General features: G+C 40.5%; 1 protein-coding gene across 2 annotated transcripts in view; it reads left to right on the plus strand.

Moving 5' to 3' along the window:
• The window catches only part of GPALPP1 (GPALPP motifs containing 1), a 30,902-nt gene extending 18,801 nt beyond the window's left edge, over window positions 1-12,101 (plus strand). For both annotated transcript variants that reach the window (XM_075061574.1, XM_032781753.2), the window contains exons 4-8: window positions 3,038-3,146; window positions 8,845-8,973; window positions 9,146-9,310; window positions 9,709-9,807; window positions 11,767-12,101. In XM_075061574.1, the coding sequence (XP_074917675.1) occupies window positions 3,038-3,146; window positions 8,845-8,973; window positions 9,146-9,310; window positions 9,709-9,807; window positions 11,767-11,982 (718 nt within the window). In that variant the 3' untranslated portion in view covers window positions 11,983-12,101. The remainder of the gene's footprint in view (window positions 1-3,037; window positions 3,147-8,844; window positions 8,974-9,145; window positions 9,311-9,708; window positions 9,808-11,766) is intronic.
• The last annotated feature ends 8,084 nt before the right edge of the window (window positions 12,102-20,185 follow it).

Raw genomic sequence — 20,185 nt, forward strand, 5'->3', positions numbered from 1 at the left:
AGCTAGCATGCTAAAAATTGCAGTGCAGGCACTGTAGCGTGGGCAGCAGCTAGGACTAACCACCCAAGCTTGGACTAAGGACTTCGGCGGGCTTGGACTCAGGCAGCTAGCCCAAGTCGCTGCCAGTGTGGCGACATCACACTATTTACCATGCTAGCTTAGGTAGCGCAAGTACAGGTCTGTCTACCCACACTCACATTCCAGCTGCAGTGTCATAGCCAGAGTGACTTTCTTTTGTTCGGTGTACACCCCTTCCTATGCAACATAAGCAAGACCGACAAAGGCACTCTTCCACCAAAATAAGGGGTACCACCAGTATAAATGTATTTGTTTTAAATTCATACTTCAGTAATACCAAAAAGCCTTCCTCAGGGGCATAGCCAGATGGAGGGAACGGGGAGCAATAAAAAAAAAAAGGCGTCACTTGCTGCAGTGCTTTTACTCACTTGGAGCACCGCCTGGTGAGTAAAAGCGCTGCAACTCCCCCCTTAGCTACGCTACTAGCCTTCCTGTGTGGACACTGCCTTAGTGGTGAGAAAGCAGAAGAGAAGACAAAAAGCTGATTCTCTCTTCCAGCAGCTAGATGGGGGTGGAGCTTCACATTTAGCAGACACTTGTAAGCCAGAGGCTGCAATGAAAGATGAGCTTTCCGGCTAGGGGCAGCACCGCAGTAGAATTCTCTTCCTGGCACTCGTGCTACAGCAGACTGGCTTCTCGGGGGAGGATTGCCCCTGAACCTTGCAGGTGCCCCCTATTTACACATATGCCCCTTGTTCTGTCTCCTTTTTGTCAGTAGGTGTAGTCCTCTGACTATTGAAGTCTGGTAGGATTTTGTTTGTTTTGCTTGAAGTCTTGGCAATAGCATCACTACTGCAAGGCTTGATTAGATTATACCAGATTTAATAAAACCATAATTCAGTGGCTCTGGGGCTCATTTTCTCAGTTCCTAAAATCTCCCATTCAGGGTTTCAGCCGACCGTCTTCAGGAGTCAGGAGGCTGTTATTTTTTTTCCCAGTATATTCTGGCTTGCTTTTTTTTTTTTAATTATTATTATTTTTTTTTTAATCTCCTTTGAAGCATCAGGCATGACGACAACTGGAGATGGGACATTGGATGTGGGAGGGCCAGGACTCTGAAGTGTCACCGAGCATTTTCTCTCTCTCGTGTGCTTGGCTGGCTGGTTCTGAGGGTCTCAAGCACCCATGGAAAAAAATAGTAGGTGCTTAGTACCCAGGAGTCAGAGCTTGAGTGTGGAATGTGATGAGTTCTGTGCTGCTAATAACTTCTGCCCTTGGCAGGCAGTTTGTTTATAAACAGAGGCAGAGTGATTAAGATAACAAAAGTCTTGTCATTAAGGATCGTTAGATGATCCTGAAAGCATTCCCAGGCACTCCAGTTAAAAGATAGGAAACAAAGGGTAGGAATAAATGGTCCATTTTCAGAATGGAGAGAAGTAAATAGTAGCGTCCCCCAAGGGGCTTTTGCTGGGCTGGGATCCCTGCTGTTCAACATATTTATAAATGATCTGCAAAATGGGATAAACAGTGAGGTGGCAAAGTTGTTAGATGATACAAAATTATTGAAGATAATTAAGTCCAAAACAGACTGCAAAGAGTTACAAGGGATCTCACAAAACTGGGTGATTTGGTAACAAAATGGCAGATGAAAGTCAATGTTAAATGCAAAGTAATGCACATAGCAAAATAGAAACCCAACAATAGATACAAAATGATGGTGCCTAAATCAAGAAAGAGATCTTGGAGTCATTTGCTGTACTCTGGAAGCGCTGTGTTTCCAGAGTACTGCTAATTCATAAGAGTTCTCCTCACTGTGCCTGTATCATTCTGAACTGTGGAATGCTCATTCTCCTGCTTCAGAAGACTTAAAAATTATCTCCAGTCATCAGTCAGACAGATGCAACTGAATAATGTAGCTGTCCTTAATGTGCATCTCAATAATACCTGGGAGCTAGATGTAAATAAGATTGCTGACAGTTTCATCCAGAAAGCTACAGTGGGACATGTCTTTAAACTGGGACGTTAGTGAAAATGACTTGTAGGTGATTACAATCATGTTAATAAACTGTAATTCATGATAATGTAATTATGTAGTTCATAATAATTGAATCATTATTCAGATAGTAAAGATACCAATCATAGACACATTCAATAACTAGAATATGAAAGAAATGTATAAGTATGCTGAAAATAGCCTCCCCCCAAACCTGGCAGAGTGCCCACACACACACTCGCTCTCTCTTCAAAAGCACCCACGGGCAAAAATAAAGTCAGCACCTGTGGTCTTAATGGATCATCATATGCAAGGTCAGGAAGGAATTTTCCCCAAGTCAGACTGTCAGTGACCTTTAGGGTTTTCACCTTCCCTTGCAGAGTGTGGGTGTGAGTCACTTGACAGGATTATCTGGATATATCTCATTCAATCATTTCCCTGCCATAAAAGGGACCTCAACAAGCAGTGGTGCACCTCAGTTCCTCTTATTCTCTGCCTGTGGCACATAATAGTCTAATGATTCTCTGGTCTAATTTGGGTTGTTGGGTTTAGTGTGTGGGTGCTGGGTAATGCTGTTGGCCTGTGAATATACAGGTGGTCAGACTTGGTGATCTGCTGGTACCTTCTGGCCTTAAACTTTAATGAGGTATTTTTGATTGCACAAAATGTGCAGATCATATTGATAAACAGATGGAACGTATTTAATAGAGACAGTGTCTACTTGTGGTTTGGGTTTTTTTAAGTGATAACTTTAAAAATCTCCTGGAATGTGGAGGTGAAAGTGTGATTTTTCAAGTTGATGATATCCCCTTTGTAAATGTAATGCATAGAAAGATGAAAATGTATGAATATTAATGAAAATGTGACTTTTACAAGAGAATACACTTTCAACTTTACCACTTCATTGAACTGTTCAAATATTGATTCTTGCTGCAAACAATAAAAATTTGTTACTTAAATGTGCTTTTCATGCTGATTCTTTTTTAAATTAGGGAATGGAAATAAGAATTCTTCTTTTTCTTTGAGGCCTGTTATAGGTCCTGCTTTACCCCCTGGTTTTAGGAAACCTACACAGTATACTGAAGATAACAGCTGTTCCATAGGATCTTCTATTTCTTCAGAATTCCATACCCAGGTTTGTAAAAACTGACATGGCACAGATCTATCTTGTGTTTATAGTGCGGTGGCATCTGAAGGATTCTAACAAACTGATGGCCTGATCCAAAGCCCATAGAAATAATTTTTTAATACTGTAGATCTTGTTTTGGACTGTAAACTCTATAGGGCAGGGGTTTGTTGTGCTCTGTAAGTGGAAAGCGTCTGGCTCATTTTGGGTGCCACTGCAGTATAAATAATCAGTGCTAATCAAGTAGCTTCTGAACTGCAACTGCAGAATCCTGTCTGAAAAGGGGTTATGCAGCAGAGAAGTAAGTTTCTCTGCCCACCTTTTCATTTATATTGTGCTTGAGCATGCTAGGCACTTCAAGGGATTTAGAAAAAAAATAATCTCTGCCCTGTAGATTTTACAATCTAAGTTTAATGATCTAACAAGTGAGTTGGAGCAAACATGAAGATGGGGAGTTGGCAAGGAGCAGGATAGAAGCAAGGAGCTGGACAAAGCAGAGGAAATGTTTTGAGGTGTGGGGAAAAAGAGGGGTGAGGGTGCAAGCAGCAGGTGTTCTAAAGTAACTGTGGCAAACTTGTTCTTTGCCACAAAGTCTGTTCTTTCTTGGTTTTGCTGAAGGATGGGTGTTGTAGACTGAATTAAGTCAGGCCTGTGGACTTGTAGTCAAACAAGTGTCCCCTCACTTTCTCTCTTTTTTATTGGTGTGATAACCTCTTCCCTAGAGGTTATTGTGGTAGAGTTCAAACAAGTTTCCCTTCCCAGGACCCAAAATGCCAGCAAATCCCAAGTAAATGGTTTTCACTTCCCTCTCTCTGGGAAAGAGACAGTCAGATGGTCAGCATGTCTTGATGGACTCTAAACAACATTCCCGGAAACCTGGGGCAATGCCCATCGACAGTTGAGTAGTGAGGGGTACAGTGAATTCCCAACCACCCCATACCTGGGAACTTCACTCTTGTACTGGGAACAGAGGCAGTAATCTGGGGCTGCTTCCCAAACTACCATCTAGCCCAGCACTCCTGCAGTGGCTGGAGAGAAATCCTGAAAGTAAGTTAGTGCTGAGCTTAGAAGAGTCTCATACTAGATATAAAGAGTTGTTAGACTACTTAGTATGAGATCTTACACTTATTTTGAAGGAGCAGGGGTGTTGAATATTTAACAATGACAGTTTCTTCAAAGTCTTCATTTTGTATTACACTTCAACCCCAGAGTTTTAAAGAGCATGTCTAAAAATCTCATCTTCTCAGTTGCTTGTCTTTTGTGATTGACAGTGGTTCTTCAATTGGTCTAGCGTTGGAGGGTAGATGAGGCCTGAATTGTGTGTTTAAAAACACAAAACAAAACACACCTCTGCATGCTTCCTTTATCCATCATAAGGAAGTAAAAATTGGGCACAAGCACTCCCCCCTCCTCCTTTGTATGTTATCTTCAATTATGTGTCAGATCATAGTGTGCTTTAGGATGGGAAATGGTCATTTTTCTTCGCCTTTACTCTCTTCCCTATTTAAGATTTCTTTCAAAATTGTGCTCTTCATTACTCCCTCCCATTGCCCTTGGTGTCTTTCCTCTTTCACTACTTCCTCTGACTGCCCAACTCCTGCTGGGATGTAACTTAGCAGGGAACTTTACAGTAAGTTAATATATAGTGGTGGTGAAGGTGTAAGATATGCCAGAATTGGTGCCATGTTTAGTTTTATAACTAGGGTTGTCAAGTAATTAAAAAATTGCACTATTAATAGAATACCATTTATTTAAGTAGTTTTGAATGTTTTCTACATTTTCAAATATTGATTTCAATTACAACACAGAATAGAGTGTACCATAATCATTACAAATATTTGCACTATTAAAAATGAGAAATAGTATATTAATTCACCTAATACAAATACTGTAGTGCAATCTGTCATGAAAGTTGAATTTACAAATGTAGAATTATATACAAAAAACTGCATTCAAAAACAATGTAAAACTTTTAGGTTCTAAAGTCCACTCAGTCCTCCTTCAACCAATTGCTCAGACAAACAAGTTTGTTTACACTTTGCAGGAGATAATGCTGCTCAACTCTTGTTTACACTGTCACCTGAAAGCAAGAACAGGTATTTGCATGGCATTGTTGTAGCCAGCATTGCAAGATACTTACGTGCCAGATGTGCTAAAGATTTATATGTCCCTTAATGCTTCAACCACCATTCCAGAGGACATGTCCATGCTGATGACAGGTTCTGCTTAATAACGATCAAAAGCAGAGCAGACTCTCTCATGTTCATCATCATCATCATCATCTGAGTCAGATGCCACCAGCAGAAGGTTGATTGTCTTTTTCGGTGGTTCGGATTCTGTAGTTTCCACAACAGAGTGTTGCTCCTTTAAGACATCTGAAAGCATTCTCCCAAAATCTGAGAGGGACAAGGTGTGAAGGCACTTGAGATTCATAAACCTTGGGTCGAGTGCTGTAGCTGTTTAGAAGTCTCACACTGATACCTTCTTTGCATTTTGTCAGATCTGCTGTGAAAGTATTTTTAAAACGAATATGTCCTGGGTCATCATCCAAGATTGCTATAACATGAAATATATGGCAGAATGTGGATAAAACAGAACAGGAGATGTACAATTCTCCCCAAGGTGGTCAGTCACAAGTTTAATTATGCATTTTTTAAACGAGCATCATCAGCATGGAAGCATATCCTCTGGAAATGTAGCCAAAGCATGAAGGGGCATATGAATTTTTAACATTTCTGGATGTAAATACCTTGCAGTGCCAGCTACAAAAGTGAGAACAAGCATTCACACTTACAGGTCACATTTTCTATAATAAGTAGGCAGCATTATGTCCTGTAAATGTAAACAAACTTATTTGTCTTAGCGATTGGCTGAAAAGGAAGTAGGACTGAGTGGACCTGTAGGCTCTAAAGTTTTACATTGTTTTATTTTTTAATGCAATTACGTAAAAAAATATACATTTGCATCTGATGAAGTGGGCTGTAGCCCACAAAAGCTTATGCTCTAATAAATTTGTTAGTCTCTAAGGTGCCACAAGTACTCCTGTTCTTTTTGCGGATACAAACTAACACGGCTGCTACTCTGAAACCTATATTTGTAAGTTGCACTTTCATAATTAAGAGAGTGCACTACAGTACTTGTATGGTGTGAATTGAAATCATTTTAGAGTGAAAATATTAGTAATCAAAAATAAAGTGAACACTGTACACTTTGTATTCTGTGTTGTAATAGAAATCAATATTTGAAAATTTAGAAAAACAGCCAAAAATATTTAATAAATTTCACTTGGTATTCTGTTGCTTAAGTGTGATTAATTGCAATTAATTGTTTTAATCACAGTTAATTTTTTTGATATGAGTTAACCTCCATATTTCACATGAATCAACTGATTCAACTTCCAACCTTTTAAACCAAACCTCACCGAGAGGCTATATTACACATGCTAGACCTCAGAAGAGCCCAAGCCTACCTGGATAGTACAAAGGTTTTCAGGATGTCTTATAGACCTTTTCTTGCTGTTGCAGAGAGATCCAAGGGTGCCGCTATCTCAGCCCAGAGACTCTCCACATGGGTGTCAAACTGGATTAGACAGTGTGATCAACCTTGTAATATGACCTCTCCAGATACTATTTGCACACCCTCCACAAGGTCAATCTCCTCAGCCATCACCTTCAAGGTGTTCTTAGACATCTATAGAGCAGCAACATGAGCAGTCCACACTTTCACAGAACGTTGCATGATCACTAGAGACTCCACCTCCTATGCCATCTTCAGCTCCACAGTAGAGTCATCTGTAACTGACCTGACTTTGAAGTCTCAACACGCCCATAAAGATAGTGCTCAGGAGTTACCTGCAGAGGAGCACCCATATGGACGCTAATCAAAGAAGTTACTCATTTTGTGCAGTAATTATAGTTCTTCAATATGTGTTCCCCATGGGTGCTCCGCAGACCACCCTCCTTCCCTGTTCTCCAGAGTTCTTGTCTAGGATACAGCAGTAGAGAAGGAACTGAGGGGGGGTTAGCCCGCATTTGTTGTCTAAATCAACACTACTACTGAAGTTCTCCAATCAGCAGTGCAGGGAAGCAAGCACCCCTGCAGTGGAGCACCCATAGTGAATCACATCTTGAAGAACCATCCTTACTGCACAAGGTGAGTAACTTCTTTTACACTGAAGTCTGGCGGTGGTTTTCCCCCCCCCTCCACTCTTTTCTGCCATGGCCTCATCTACTGTTTGGAAGCCCACCTGTCAATTGAAACTCAGCATGCCAAAACCATCTCACCCCCAAAATAAATCCCTCCTCTTCCTATTAGATAATTCCACAGTTGTCAGTTTTGTGGGCCCACAGCCCTATTGTCATCTTACTCTCTTGCCTTCCTCCAACATTCAGGGTGTGTCTAAAGCCTGCCACAAAATTCCCTTACAAAATACAGATTGGGTCCCTGTTTTTTCTTACTGACTGGGGGTAGGGAGGGACACCCTTGTTCATTGAAATGGTTCTTGAGGTACTGAGGACTGTTGATCATGTTGTGACCCCCTGCCTCCAGGAAGAGGTGGCCTTGCTCACAGTGGTGGTAGGGAAGTACCAGAGCCACCAGCTTGTTTGCCACTCAAGCTTACTTATCTAGGCTGTGCCAGCCCTGTTGTTGCCTTGTAGGTTACAAATAGATGCCACCAGTCTCCTCTGCCACTTGAATGCATTTATTCCACTTAATAGGCCCCACCTTTATATCAGTGTCAAACTCTTTATTCTCATTTTCAAGGCTTTGCACAACTCTGCCACTTAGTACAGCTCATCGCTAATCACTTGGCAGTCTCTTTTGCAGAACTTGTGTCCTTCCATTTCCACTTCTTAAATGGACTTTTGTGCCATCTCCCATTCAGCACTCTAAACCTGGAATATCTCCTTTTATTCTGTACTCCATCCAGCCTTCTTCAGATCTGACTTTCCCCAACGATCCTTCAAATATAAATTCAATTTTAAACAATGTCGAAAGGAAATTAACAAAAAAAACCACCACACACAAACCAAACCTTAACTAGGAACTAGCACAGCATGTGCTGTACCAGTGAAGCAATTCCATAACTATATTCTGTTTATTCCTTCCTTCTTTCCACCCCCACCCTTTCTTGTTGTCGTCCTCCCAACATCCAGTCTTACTGTGATCAGTTTAGATTCTAAGCTCTTTTCTTGCTGTGTAAAATGCAATCCACATCTATGGCAATACATTCAGAATGTTGATGGCAGTAATGGAAGATATTGGTGCCCGTGATATCAGAGTTGTACATGTACACTTCACTTGTTTCTGATGTTAATCGTTTATCACTGGAGTGACAGAGTGAGTAGAATATCAAAAGATATCATCCTGATGTTGATTATTCTACACATCTTAACAAGAAAAGTGCATTATTAATGTGCCTCTGGCAAGAATTCTATTGACCACCACTGATGACACTTTCATAAGTGTAGAGATTAGAAATAATTTGGTTTCTGTTAAAGACAAGGGGAGTTAGAGCTGGGACTGGACAGCTTTTAAATGCTTGGATATACAAGTAATTTGTATTTATAATACACCTGTTTCTTAATATGAATTGAAAGAAATTATTGGTCATAGGCCTGTTTGAGAAGACAGTTGGGTTTATAGCTAAGAATATTTCTATAGTGACCTATTATGGTTGATAGAGGTCTTATTTTATTTTTGGAAGGCAACAGATAGTGAGGAAGATGACGCTGTCATAGGTCCAATGCCTGCAAAAGGACCAATAGAATCCAGTGTAACTAGAGACTTTGAACGCAGAGCTCAGCGAATGAAAGAAAAACTTACTTCAGATGATGTAAGTTAATAATTTTGACTGTGCATGTTTTCTTGGCCTAAAAAGATTTGTATGAATTTTAGCAAGCTCACCTGTATATATTGAAGATGCTAAATGACTGTCGCACTTAATAAAACGTTATCTAGAAGAATCCACAATTAACTTTCCCACTATGATTTTTTTTTCCTTCAAGGATGGGTCCAAGCAAGTTTCAAGGGAGTCTTGGATGACTGAGCTTCCACCAGAATTGAAAGGCTTTGGATTGGGCCCAAGAACTTTCAAGAGAAGAACAGATGAGAAGTCAGGAGATAAGTCAATTTGGACAGATACTCCAGCTGACAGAGAGAGGAAAGCCCAAGTGAGCATTTATTCATTCGTATAAACATGCAGACAGTCTATATGATCAGTCTTCTCAGAGTTCACCTCTGCCATTCAGGGATAATCTAATAAAAGTGCTCTCATGTTCCCAAACACAGAAATTTCATATCTAAAGTAGTTATTTTCCTTCTTACATTAAACATTATATCTGTCTGCGATGGCCTGGGATGTCTATTGTTCTGTATCAATTTAACGAACAGCCAGTTACAGTGTGACCAGGCTGTTTCTTATCAAGCAGAACAAAAATTGTCGAGGGGCAGAGGTACAAAGGCTCTATCTTGACCTGCTCCTCTAATATTTAAGCAAGATAAATATAGATTTGTCACTTACTTCAAGTATGCTTCCTGCTAATAATTGCAGTCTGCTTCCATTCATCAGGAAATGCAAGAAGCAAAGAAGTCAGCCAGTAAAGGTGATGAAGAAATTGTATTATCGGCAAGAGACAAGAGACTGGCTGAGCAGCTGTCTTCATACAATGTAAGTATAAGCACAAAATCCTTTTTCCTTCTAGGTTTCCTTTAATTCTTACCTCTTTTGGTTTCTCAAACCTAGCACAGTTGGTTTCCATGGTGATATTACTACATTCTTCTCTTCTGGGACCCAAACCTGCAGCCATTAGAGAATTTCTCATTGACTTGAACAAGAGCAAGATTGGGCCCTCCCGCTGCTGCTGAAAAATAGTGTCTGTGTAGGTTTTTAAATGTATTTTCTTAGATGAGTTTCAGTTTGTGTTTTACTTAAACAATTCCTATGTTAGAACTTCTGTTGCTGGAAATAGACAGTTTAAGTCAAACAATAAAAGACTTCACTGAATTACAGGCATCCCTGGAAGAAAACAGCATTACAGGTTTAATTGAACGTTTAAAATACAGAACCATCCAAAGGAGGCTCAGTGTGCTTAAGAGATCAATACCATAATTGTCTGCCTTTCGGGCAACATTTTTACTTGGAAATATTCCTTAGTTTCTGCCAAAGCAGTTGTGGTTTTCATGGACAAATATTGGTAATTAAAAATCTGAGCCTCATAGCTTCACAATCACTTCCCTCCCCCACCCACTGCTGTCTCACAGCATGGACTATTGTCTGTCCTACAGCTGCCCCTTCCTTTTCTCCCTTGTTTACAGCCATCAGCTGGAAGACAGTCAAATCACCTAAGAGAAAACAATTAACTAAGAACAGCAACCTTGGTTTATATTAGAAGAATTGAGTTTATGGGGCACTCTTGATAATTTATTTGCAGTTCATTAGGTAATGTATCTTTAGATTTATAGGGCTTGCAGATCCAGAGCTATTAGTGTACAGTCTTGAATTTTCTCTGTATTTCTTGCTCCTTGTTCAGTTGTGGACATTACATAAATGCAGTTCTTTTAAGTTGTATTCTGTTATCCCCTCTACCAGAGAGAAACTTGCACAGTAATAGTATATGCAAGGTTAGCTGATGCCTCTTAAAAGGTTTTGAAAAATGTTCTGCATAGAAACAAGTCTTAGGTCATTTTCAAGTGGCTTTTCTTCCTTTTTCTTTCTCTATTGATTTCCTACCAAGGACACTTGCCTGGAAAGTACTTTATATCTTAAAATGGTTCCTTTTTAGGATCTGCAGTGATAAGTTGGCACTATCAATCCTCTGGTGTAACTCTATTAAAGGCAATGGAATTACACCAGGAATTAATCTGGCCTGTGATGTAATGATTTTCCACAGCAACAATTTGATATCACAGAAGATGGTGACTACAAGTGGGGAATAAGCATAAGGCAAAATAGAATTTAACAAAAAGCTTGTCTTCATGTAGATGTCAGATTAATAATACAAAAAGATAGAAGCAGATTTGCTTAGACCAGTTTGTGTCAGGCCTTTTCACAGGTTTGCAATAGGATGGGAGTACAAGGAACTGCCTAGCCATAGCAGGACATACATACTTTGCTTTCAGAGGATGGAACCACATCCCCTATTGGGACTGATGTTGCTCCTGTTTAAAAATCAATGGGAGTTTTATCATTGACTTGTACGACAGCAGCATCAGGTTCTGAAAAATCATAAGACCCTAATTCAGCAAAGCACCTAAGCCTGTACTTAACTTCAAGCATGTGACTAGTCCTATTGACTTCAGTGGACTAATCAAATGCTTAAGTATTTTGCTGAATTAAAACCAATTTTTAGTCCTTTCTTGAAACTTCATATTCAGTCTACAGTGATAGTTTCAGGAGGTAAGAACCCTATTTTAGAACAGTGTATAAGAGTGTGTGTTTCTAATTTGAGTTACCCTGCACTCATCTACATTGAATTTTATTTACTTTCATGTTGCCCAGTAACTTATCTTGTGTTTCTGGAATTTCTCATAAATTGTGTCAAGAGTCAGGATGGTTAAGTCATTTTTGATTTTGCTATATTTCACCATCATTCTGCAATATTCACCCTCCTTCTTCCCCTATTTCCAGGACTCAAAAAGATCAGAATCTCTCATGGATATGCATCATAAAAAATTAAAGAGCAAAGCAATTGAAGATAAGAAACCTCAAGAGAGAAGGCCATTTGACCGAGACCAGGACCTCCAAGTCAATCGATTTGATGAAGTTCAAAAGAAAGCCCTGATAAAGAAATCCAGAGAGTTAAACACCAGGTTTTCACATAGCAAAGGCAATATGTTTTTATAATGCAAAGATATGACTTTTCTTTCAGGAGAAATTTATTAAACTTCAGCAGCTTCCAAAAAAAGTACGTTTTTCTGTAAATACTTGTGTGAAAAATAAATTTCTTTATGTTTAAAAAATAATGTTGATGTGATATTATTTCTTATGTAAATATATTTAGGAAATATGTATAAAAATCAAAAAAGATATTTAGTTCAAAATTGTTGCAAGATAAGTTGGTTAACCCCTTTTTTAGATCAACCTATATTTCAAAAAGGATAAATTTAAAAGTGGTTATTGTGACCCTTTAGGATTTACCCTGGCCAGTAAAGCATTCGGTGACCACCTGCCCTGCAACTCTGGATTTGTTGAATGTTGTGTTGCTGTGGCTCACAGCCTAGACAGCAACAGCCAGCCTACAAGCATGCAGGTCTCACCCAGCATCCACCACCCAATTACTCATTGCAGAGGGACCTCCATAACCCTTCCAGACCCAAGTTCTCCCCAGAGACATCTTTCTGCAGTGCTCAGTCCCCTCTTATTGTAGCACCCACAAAACTATCAATTTTGCCACTCCTTTAACAAGGCAGTACACAGCAGCTGGTTAACTTACCTGGGGTTCTCTCACTCTTCCCTTCAACCATAGCCCTTAGTTGATTTATATAAAATTAAAAAGTTCATTAACATAGACATAGGTTTAAGTGATAGAAATGGTTGCAAAAATATGCTTCTAAAACTGAAATGCAACAAACTATAGTCTTTGTTCAAAACAGTTCTCCCTATAGTCATTCTTCCAGCATGGCTGGCTAGTCCTGGCTGAGGATCAATTACATAGCTTTAAGTGCTTGAGTTTCTTTGTCTCCTGTGGTGGAGGATATAGTCCAGTAAATATTTGAAATATATAATCCTGAAGTGTATCCCCAGATAGTTCCTTTCCCCTGCTGGCTCATCCTCAATGTGTGACTTTCACAATGCACATAATCTTGCAGTCTACGATACAAATGGCTGGCCCACTTGCCCTTGCCACACTTGGCTTGAGGTGTCAGCCCCTTTCCTTTGTCTGGAAAAACATCTGTATCAACTTCCCCTGATATGCATGGTGTAGACATTTTTAGTTACATATTTCCAGCACATTAGTATAGTTCTTTGCAGGTTAATTGTACATACATCAGAATACTGACCAGTGAGTTCTTAGTTTTCTGATGACATTAAATGCCCCCATTGGATTTAGTGTGTGAGGTGCACCGAGCTGGCCAGACTAGCTGAGATTCATTGCTCCATACTACGGAGCTCCATGCCATCTGGCACGGAGGTGCTCCTAGGGTCAGAGTTATATTACCTAAATGCTGACTTAAAACTGGCCTTACAACAGTGTTGAAAGTTCCTTTTTTCCCCCTTCTGCTGGTTTCTGAGATACTGGGTCTGATCTGAAGTCCAAGGAAAGGCTCCCATTGATGTCAGTTGGTTTTCAATCAGGATGTTATAGGGCACACATCCTTGGAGTGCCCCGTTGCCTCAGTGTCAGATATTACCAGTATCCTCAGCTCTGCCACCACCTGCAGGCTACCTGGGTCTTCCATAGCTCAGCCATCCAGCCAAGCCCACAGTTCAAACCTCTTCTGAATACTCAGAGTCCCAGTTGGGAAACAAAAGGTCCTTCATCCGTCCTGGGCTCAACTCAGTATTTTTTCCCTCACTCTTGTCGGAGTTCCAGCTCCCCTGGCTTTCCCCCTGCTGGGAGTCCAACTACAACAAACAGGTGCTCTACCCCGCCAGCCTTTTTTTTCCCCTGAATGCCCTAACTCAGGGCTCCCCCCACCCCAAAGCCTACCCTTCTTGTATTGGCTTCTTCTGTTACCCTCTTACACCACCATCCCAGACTGCCTCCCAGCTCTACTCCTGTCATTCAGCTCTCCAGCCCCAAACTGCTGGGCCTCTCTAAAAGCACCCAAACGCTAGCCTCCCAGACCCAACAACAAGCATCCCATACTGCCTCCCTTCCCTAGTGCTTTGACCACCTTCCTTTGGGGATCACCCTCTTACCTCTAAGCCATAACTCAGAGCTTTTCCTTACAGGAGCCAGCACTGATTCTCCCTAGCTTGTAAGCCCAGGCCTTGTTTAGGAACAGCACTTTCCTTTCTCACAGCTGGGATCTACCTTCCTAGTTGAGCTGCCTCCTATTTATGCCGTGCCAACAGAATTCTAGAACTCAGCTTCTCCTTTGCTAATTGGCTAACGAGCCACCATCTGGAACAGGTACCAGCTCCTGGGTGTAGTTTAGAGGGTCATCATGGGCCAGTTAAGCCTTGATTCTCCCTAGGTCCCAGGCTCTGTATCACCTGACTGGAGCTGCTGCTGACAAGTATAAATTCAATAGCAGCTTTCATCTAAGGAAAAGATATTGTTTTTCTGAAAATTATATGTGTCTACATATAATTCTTAAAGTATTGTATGTAATCTTCATAATTTTTCTTTTAAGTGTTCTTCAAGGGAGAAGCTGAATTGTGGTTCTATTAGCCTTCAATGGGCATGCCCAGATGTAACAAGGCTTAATTTGGTTTGCAAATTTTTATGTATTAATAGGGATATATGAGAAAGAAAGAACTGCATTTAACTCCAAGCCTGTTTTGAGTTTCAGGACCAAGCCATGGGCAGGGCTGAAGCTTCCCTTGGGGAGGCCAGCTCCCTGCCCCACCTTTTCCGCCCAAGACCTCACCCCCACTCACAGTCCCCCTCCCCTTGTGGCCCTGGCTGGGGCAGGGGCGCTGAGAGCCACAATCGACTGGGAAAGTGGTGGAGCTATCTGCCCTGTCTGGAGCTCTGAGCCCAGAGCCCCTCCCTGTGGTGCCCCTTCTGCCTGTGTCCCCACCCCATTCAGTCTATTCCCCTATGGCCGAGATCCTGTTTCACCCACATTCTGTCTCTTCTCCCCCCTGTGCCCCCCCTCCACTTGTTCCTTTCCCGCTGCGGCCCCAAGACCAGAAAAAGCTCTGTGCTCCTGCTGCAGCACCAGGGCTGTAGCAGGGAGTGAGAGCTTCTCCAGCCCTGGGCCCGTGTTGGGTAGAGATTTTTCAGAGGGCCCCCGCCCCAGCAGCATTATGTGCCACACATGGACCAATCTGATTTCCTTCCTTGACAGGGTTACTGATCTAATGGATGCGGGGGAAGATGAACATAAGAATGGCCATACTGGGTCAGACCAAAGGTCCCTCTAGCCCAGTAACTTGTCTTCCAAGTGCCAGGTATCCCAGAGGGCATGAACAGAACAGGCTATCATCAAGTGATCCATTCCCTGTCACTCATTCCCAGCTTCTGGCAAACAGAGGCTAGGAACACCATCCCTGCCCATCCAGGCTAATAGCCATTGATGGGCCTGTTCTCCATGAATTCATCTAGTTCTTTTTTGAACCCTGTTATAGTTTTGGCCTTCACAACATCCTCTGGCAAAGAGTTTGTGCGTTGTGTGAAGAAATACCTCCCTTTGTTTGTTTTAAACCTGCTGCTTTTTTTGAGGGAGAGGGGGTGGAAATCTGGAACTGGATTCACATTCTGGTAATCTTTAAGGCTGGTAACAGCCAACAGCTGGCTGGCTGGCTGCAGCACACACAGACATAGCTGGAACTGACTTACATGCTGGAGGCTGTTTGATTGTGGGCAGTCCAGGTTGGTTGCTACAGTAGTAAGGAGTGTAAAGGGCATCCCAGGTCACATGGCAGGGGTGACACAGTTACTCACTGCTCTGGATTGTACCTGGGTATGTCACATTTGGGTCTGGTACTAATCAATATTTGCATGAATGGTTTGGATAATGGAATGGAGAATATGCTTATAAAATTTGTGCATGACACCAAGCTCGGAAGGGTTGCAAGCATTTTGGAAGACAGAATATAAGGATTCAAAATGACCTTGATAAACTGAAGAATTGATCTAAAAATCAGTAAGATGAAATTCAGTGAAGACAAGTGCAAAGTACTTCACTTAGGAAGGGAAGATCAAATGCACAACTACAATTGTACTAGTCAGTAGTTATGCTGAAAAAGATAAATTGAATATGAGCCAACAATAGAATCATAGGACTGGAAGGGACCTCAAGAGGTCATCTAATCCAGTCCCCTGCACTCAAGGCAGGCATACGTAATAACTAAACTGTGCCTCACAGGCATTTGTCTAGCTTGTTCTTATAAAACCTCCAATGACAGAGATTCCACAGCCTCCCTAGGTAATTTATTCCAGTGCTTAACTACCCTGACAGGAAATTTTTCCTAATGTCCAACTTAAACCTCCTTTGCTGCAATTTAAGCCCATTGCTTCTTGTCCTATCCTCAGAGGTTAAAGAACAATTTTTCACCCACTTCCTTGTAACAACTTTATATGTACTTGAAAATGTTATGTCCCCCCACCCCATCTCCACTCTAACAAACCCAGTCTTTCCAGCCTCTCCTCATAGGTCATGCTTTTTGTTGCTCTTCTGTGGACCTTCTCCAATTTGTCCACATCCTTCCTGAAATTTGGCACCCAGAACTGGACACAATACTCCAACTGAGGCCTTATCAGTTGGAAATAGAAATTAATAGGCTGCAGGTTTAAAACAAACCAAAGGAAGTACTTCTTCACACAACACACAGTCAACCTGGGGAACTTGTTGCCAGGGGATGTTGTAAAGGCCAAAAGTATAAACGAGTTCAAGAAAGAACCAAATAAGTTCATGGAGGATAGGTCCATCAATGGCTAATAGCCAAAATGGTCATATATGTAACCCCCATGCTCTGAGTGTCCCTGAGGGAATAGACAGGTGATGGATTTCTCTATAATTTTCCTGTTCTGTTCATTCCCTTTGAAGCGTATGAAGACAGGATACTGGGCTAGATGAACCTTTGGTCTGACCCAGTATGGCCGTTCTTATGTTCTTACATTATCTTATGTTGCCTCTCTAAAGTCATTGAACTTTGTAAGATATAGGCAAGGACAGAGGCCATCTTTGGCATCCATTACAAGACAGACAGAAGGGGCCAGAGCTCTGCAAGCTGAGAAAGTTGGACCCTTCAATCAAGGAGGGGCTGAAGCCACTGGAAATTGAAGATAGGTAAGAAACCTGCTTAGGCCAAGACATTTCACCTGGGAAGACAAAAGAAGTAATGAGCTTAACCTGCAGCACAGAAGATATATGTTAATTAGGAAATCCTTTCTAACGATAAGGATAGTTGACCACTGGAATAGGTTACCAAGGGAGGTTGTGGAATCCACATCATAGATGGTTTTTTAAAACAGATTACGCAACTTTCCAGGGGTTGTGTAGGTTTACTTGGTCCTGTCTCAGCATGGAAGCTGGACTAGATCTCTTAAGGTCCCTATGATTCTGTGACTTCCATGAGAAAAAACACAGTTTGTATTTGTAAATTGAGCAAATTTGATTTGGAAATCAAGATATAATGAACATGAAAGCTTACAATATCGTTTCAGTAACTTTAATACACAATCACACTTTAATCTCAGCAAAGTTACAGAAATTTGCAGTTACATCTGAAAATCCAGACCAGCACACAGACATTCACTTATGTCCTTTTATCACTCTTACTGCTCTTTCTTGTGCAAAAGCATAAGCAAAAGTCAGTGAAATAACCTGTATTATTGACATTAACTCTATTTTAAAATTGTCTAATTCAAGTTCATAGGCTTTGTCTTTATTTTAATTCCCCTGATCCTTTTCAAGGAGGCATTGAGAGAACCAAAACTTGTCCATGTAAGTAATTTGGTTAAAAAAAAAAGACTTATTTGAAGGTGATGTGAACAATTATTACATGATAAATATAGCATGGCTCACACCATAGTTCAGAACAGTTACTGTGATATACTGTGTCGGGGGTTTTTTACCTCAACAGATCAGCAACCCACACACTACCATGTTTTCAGTCGTTAGTTTAATGAGGTAATACATAGGGCCTGAGGTAATACATAGGCCCTGCAAAAAGTTAATGTGCACAATAGTTAGTTTCTAAAATAATAATTGAAAAAACAATGTAGCCTTATCTGCAGAACATTGTTGTTAAAATCAGTTGGTTTTGAGGTAAAGCTTCTTAGTTTTTCAGGGGAAAAGAAGGTTTGTGTTTAGGAATAAAACCACCAAAGAGATTTTTTATTTATTTAGTTAGTTATTTATTAAAATAGACTTAAATCAGAGTCACAACAAATTACACCTCAATAGGCATTGGCTTCTGGACAATCTCCATTCTCACTGGTGATTGCAAGAACTACCTCCCCTCCAGCTGGAGACTGAATAACATTCCTGTGGCAACTACAACATTGCTGACATGGAAGTGTAACATCAGGAGTATATTTAATATATTTTAACTTCTTTGGGCATTATTTTGCAGCTAGAGACAAGGAGGAGGAGCTGCATTCTCTGAACAGCCAATTATTTATGGCCCTCAGAAAATGCTCTTCAAACCACAGTTTGGGAAACACTGCCTTAGGCAAATCCTATCTGTATCAGGTGTCATTTTATGGCTAAGGTACTGACTAAGGACTCCTTGAATGAGGATTTCTCATATGGGTAAAGTTTGCAGGATCAGGTCTTTCACCAAAAAAAGTCCCTTGATGTTAAAGCTTGGTTGCCACTGAAGTCAATGGATAAACTCCTAGAGATTTCTGCAGGAGCTGCATTTAGTTTGTTCCTGAAGTGGAGAGTTATAACAAAAATACCGACAGACCTGTTGCCACAGCAGCACAAATAGAACATTACAGTCATTTGGCACCACTTCAGCCAGTGCGCCTTGAAGTATGGGGTACACAATTCTAATTATCAAAGCCTTGATATAAATTTGGGAAGTCATTTTCTCTGACCTGATTTTTTTCCAGATGCCTTACTTACTCTTGCTCTGATGAAGCACGTGCTAGAAACCACAGTGGGAGAAAAGAGCTGAATTTTTATTGAGAGTTTAAGCTTTTCATTTTTTTTTGTGCAAATTGAGTGAACTTTCAAGTTGGGTTAGTACACACATTAATCTTCCCCTACTAATGCCAAATCATCTCCTAGGATACTCATTAAAATAAACAGTAACTCACTAAATTAAAAGCTCTGAAAGCTTTTATGTGAAGAGATGAGCTGTTCTCTACAATTTGTGCAAACTGAATAGCATTTGTGTTAAAACTCTACTGAGTGATATTCAGAATCTCATTTAAAAACCAGTGTTTAGGTCAGGAAAATCCCCAGTATAATTTCTGGGTAACATTTGTGGTACCCAGCTCCTAAAACATATGTAAGAGCCTCTCTGTTGCTATTCTATGCTGCCAGCCTATATGGTGGCATGTCAATCTATGACTGGTCAGGAAATGTCAAAGGCAGGTTTAAATGGACTTATCCTGGGTTTAAAATGCTTGTCTCTGTTTTGTGGAGCTGAGTATATTTTTAAATGTCTTAATTAAAAACAATTCACAACAGTGATAGCCTCCTTTTATGAACTATACTTTTTAAGGCATACTTGAAAATCCAACCATAGTGAAACCGATAGAAAGAAGCATGCACTATGGCAGGTAAGATGTAAATGAAGAGGGTTAAGAAGGAATATGAAGGGGGAATGGCTGGATACGCAAATAAAATAAAAGCATTGTTCATATCAGAAGCCTGTAAGAGAATTAACTGATAAATCTACTATGTTACTAGAAAGCAATAAGGGAGAAAAGGGACATCTCAGAGACTTTAAATAATTTGTTTGCATCGTCTTCACCACAAAGCAATGAGATACCATGATGAATAGAATAAAGTAGACTGAGATGTCGATCTGCGTTTCCAATATAAACATCTCATCTCTTGCATACAGTTACAATGTCTGTACTACTCATGTCAGTTTCACCTGATGATGTGAACTTTACAAATAGGAAAGAGCTAGTGAGGAAATGCAGATTTTAGACTCAGATACTGTAATTTTGTCTGTAAATAAAGGGTAATTTAAATTTCTCAGGTTAGCAATGTCAGAGTATGTTGTTTTTTGACTATGCATTTCTGTTCAGTGGAACTTTTTCCTCTCAGAATAAAAGATTGTTCCAGGAATTGCCTTTTTAGGTTTATTTCTACTATGTAGAACTGCTTTCTTTAAGTATGAATTTTAATATTGACTCCATACAAAACTATAACTGCACAACTATATCAACTGTACACTAAGAATGAACATGATAATTAGCACTTAAAAAATCAGAATTTTGTCCAAGACCGATACAGGTTCGATTAAG

Source organism: Chelonoidis abingdonii, chromosome 1 (assembly GCF_003597395.2).
Source record: "Chelonoidis abingdonii isolate Lonesome George chromosome 1, CheloAbing_2.0, whole genome shotgun sequence".
Classification (NCBI taxonomy): Eukaryota; Metazoa; Chordata; order Testudines; family Testudinidae; genus Chelonoidis; species Chelonoidis abingdonii.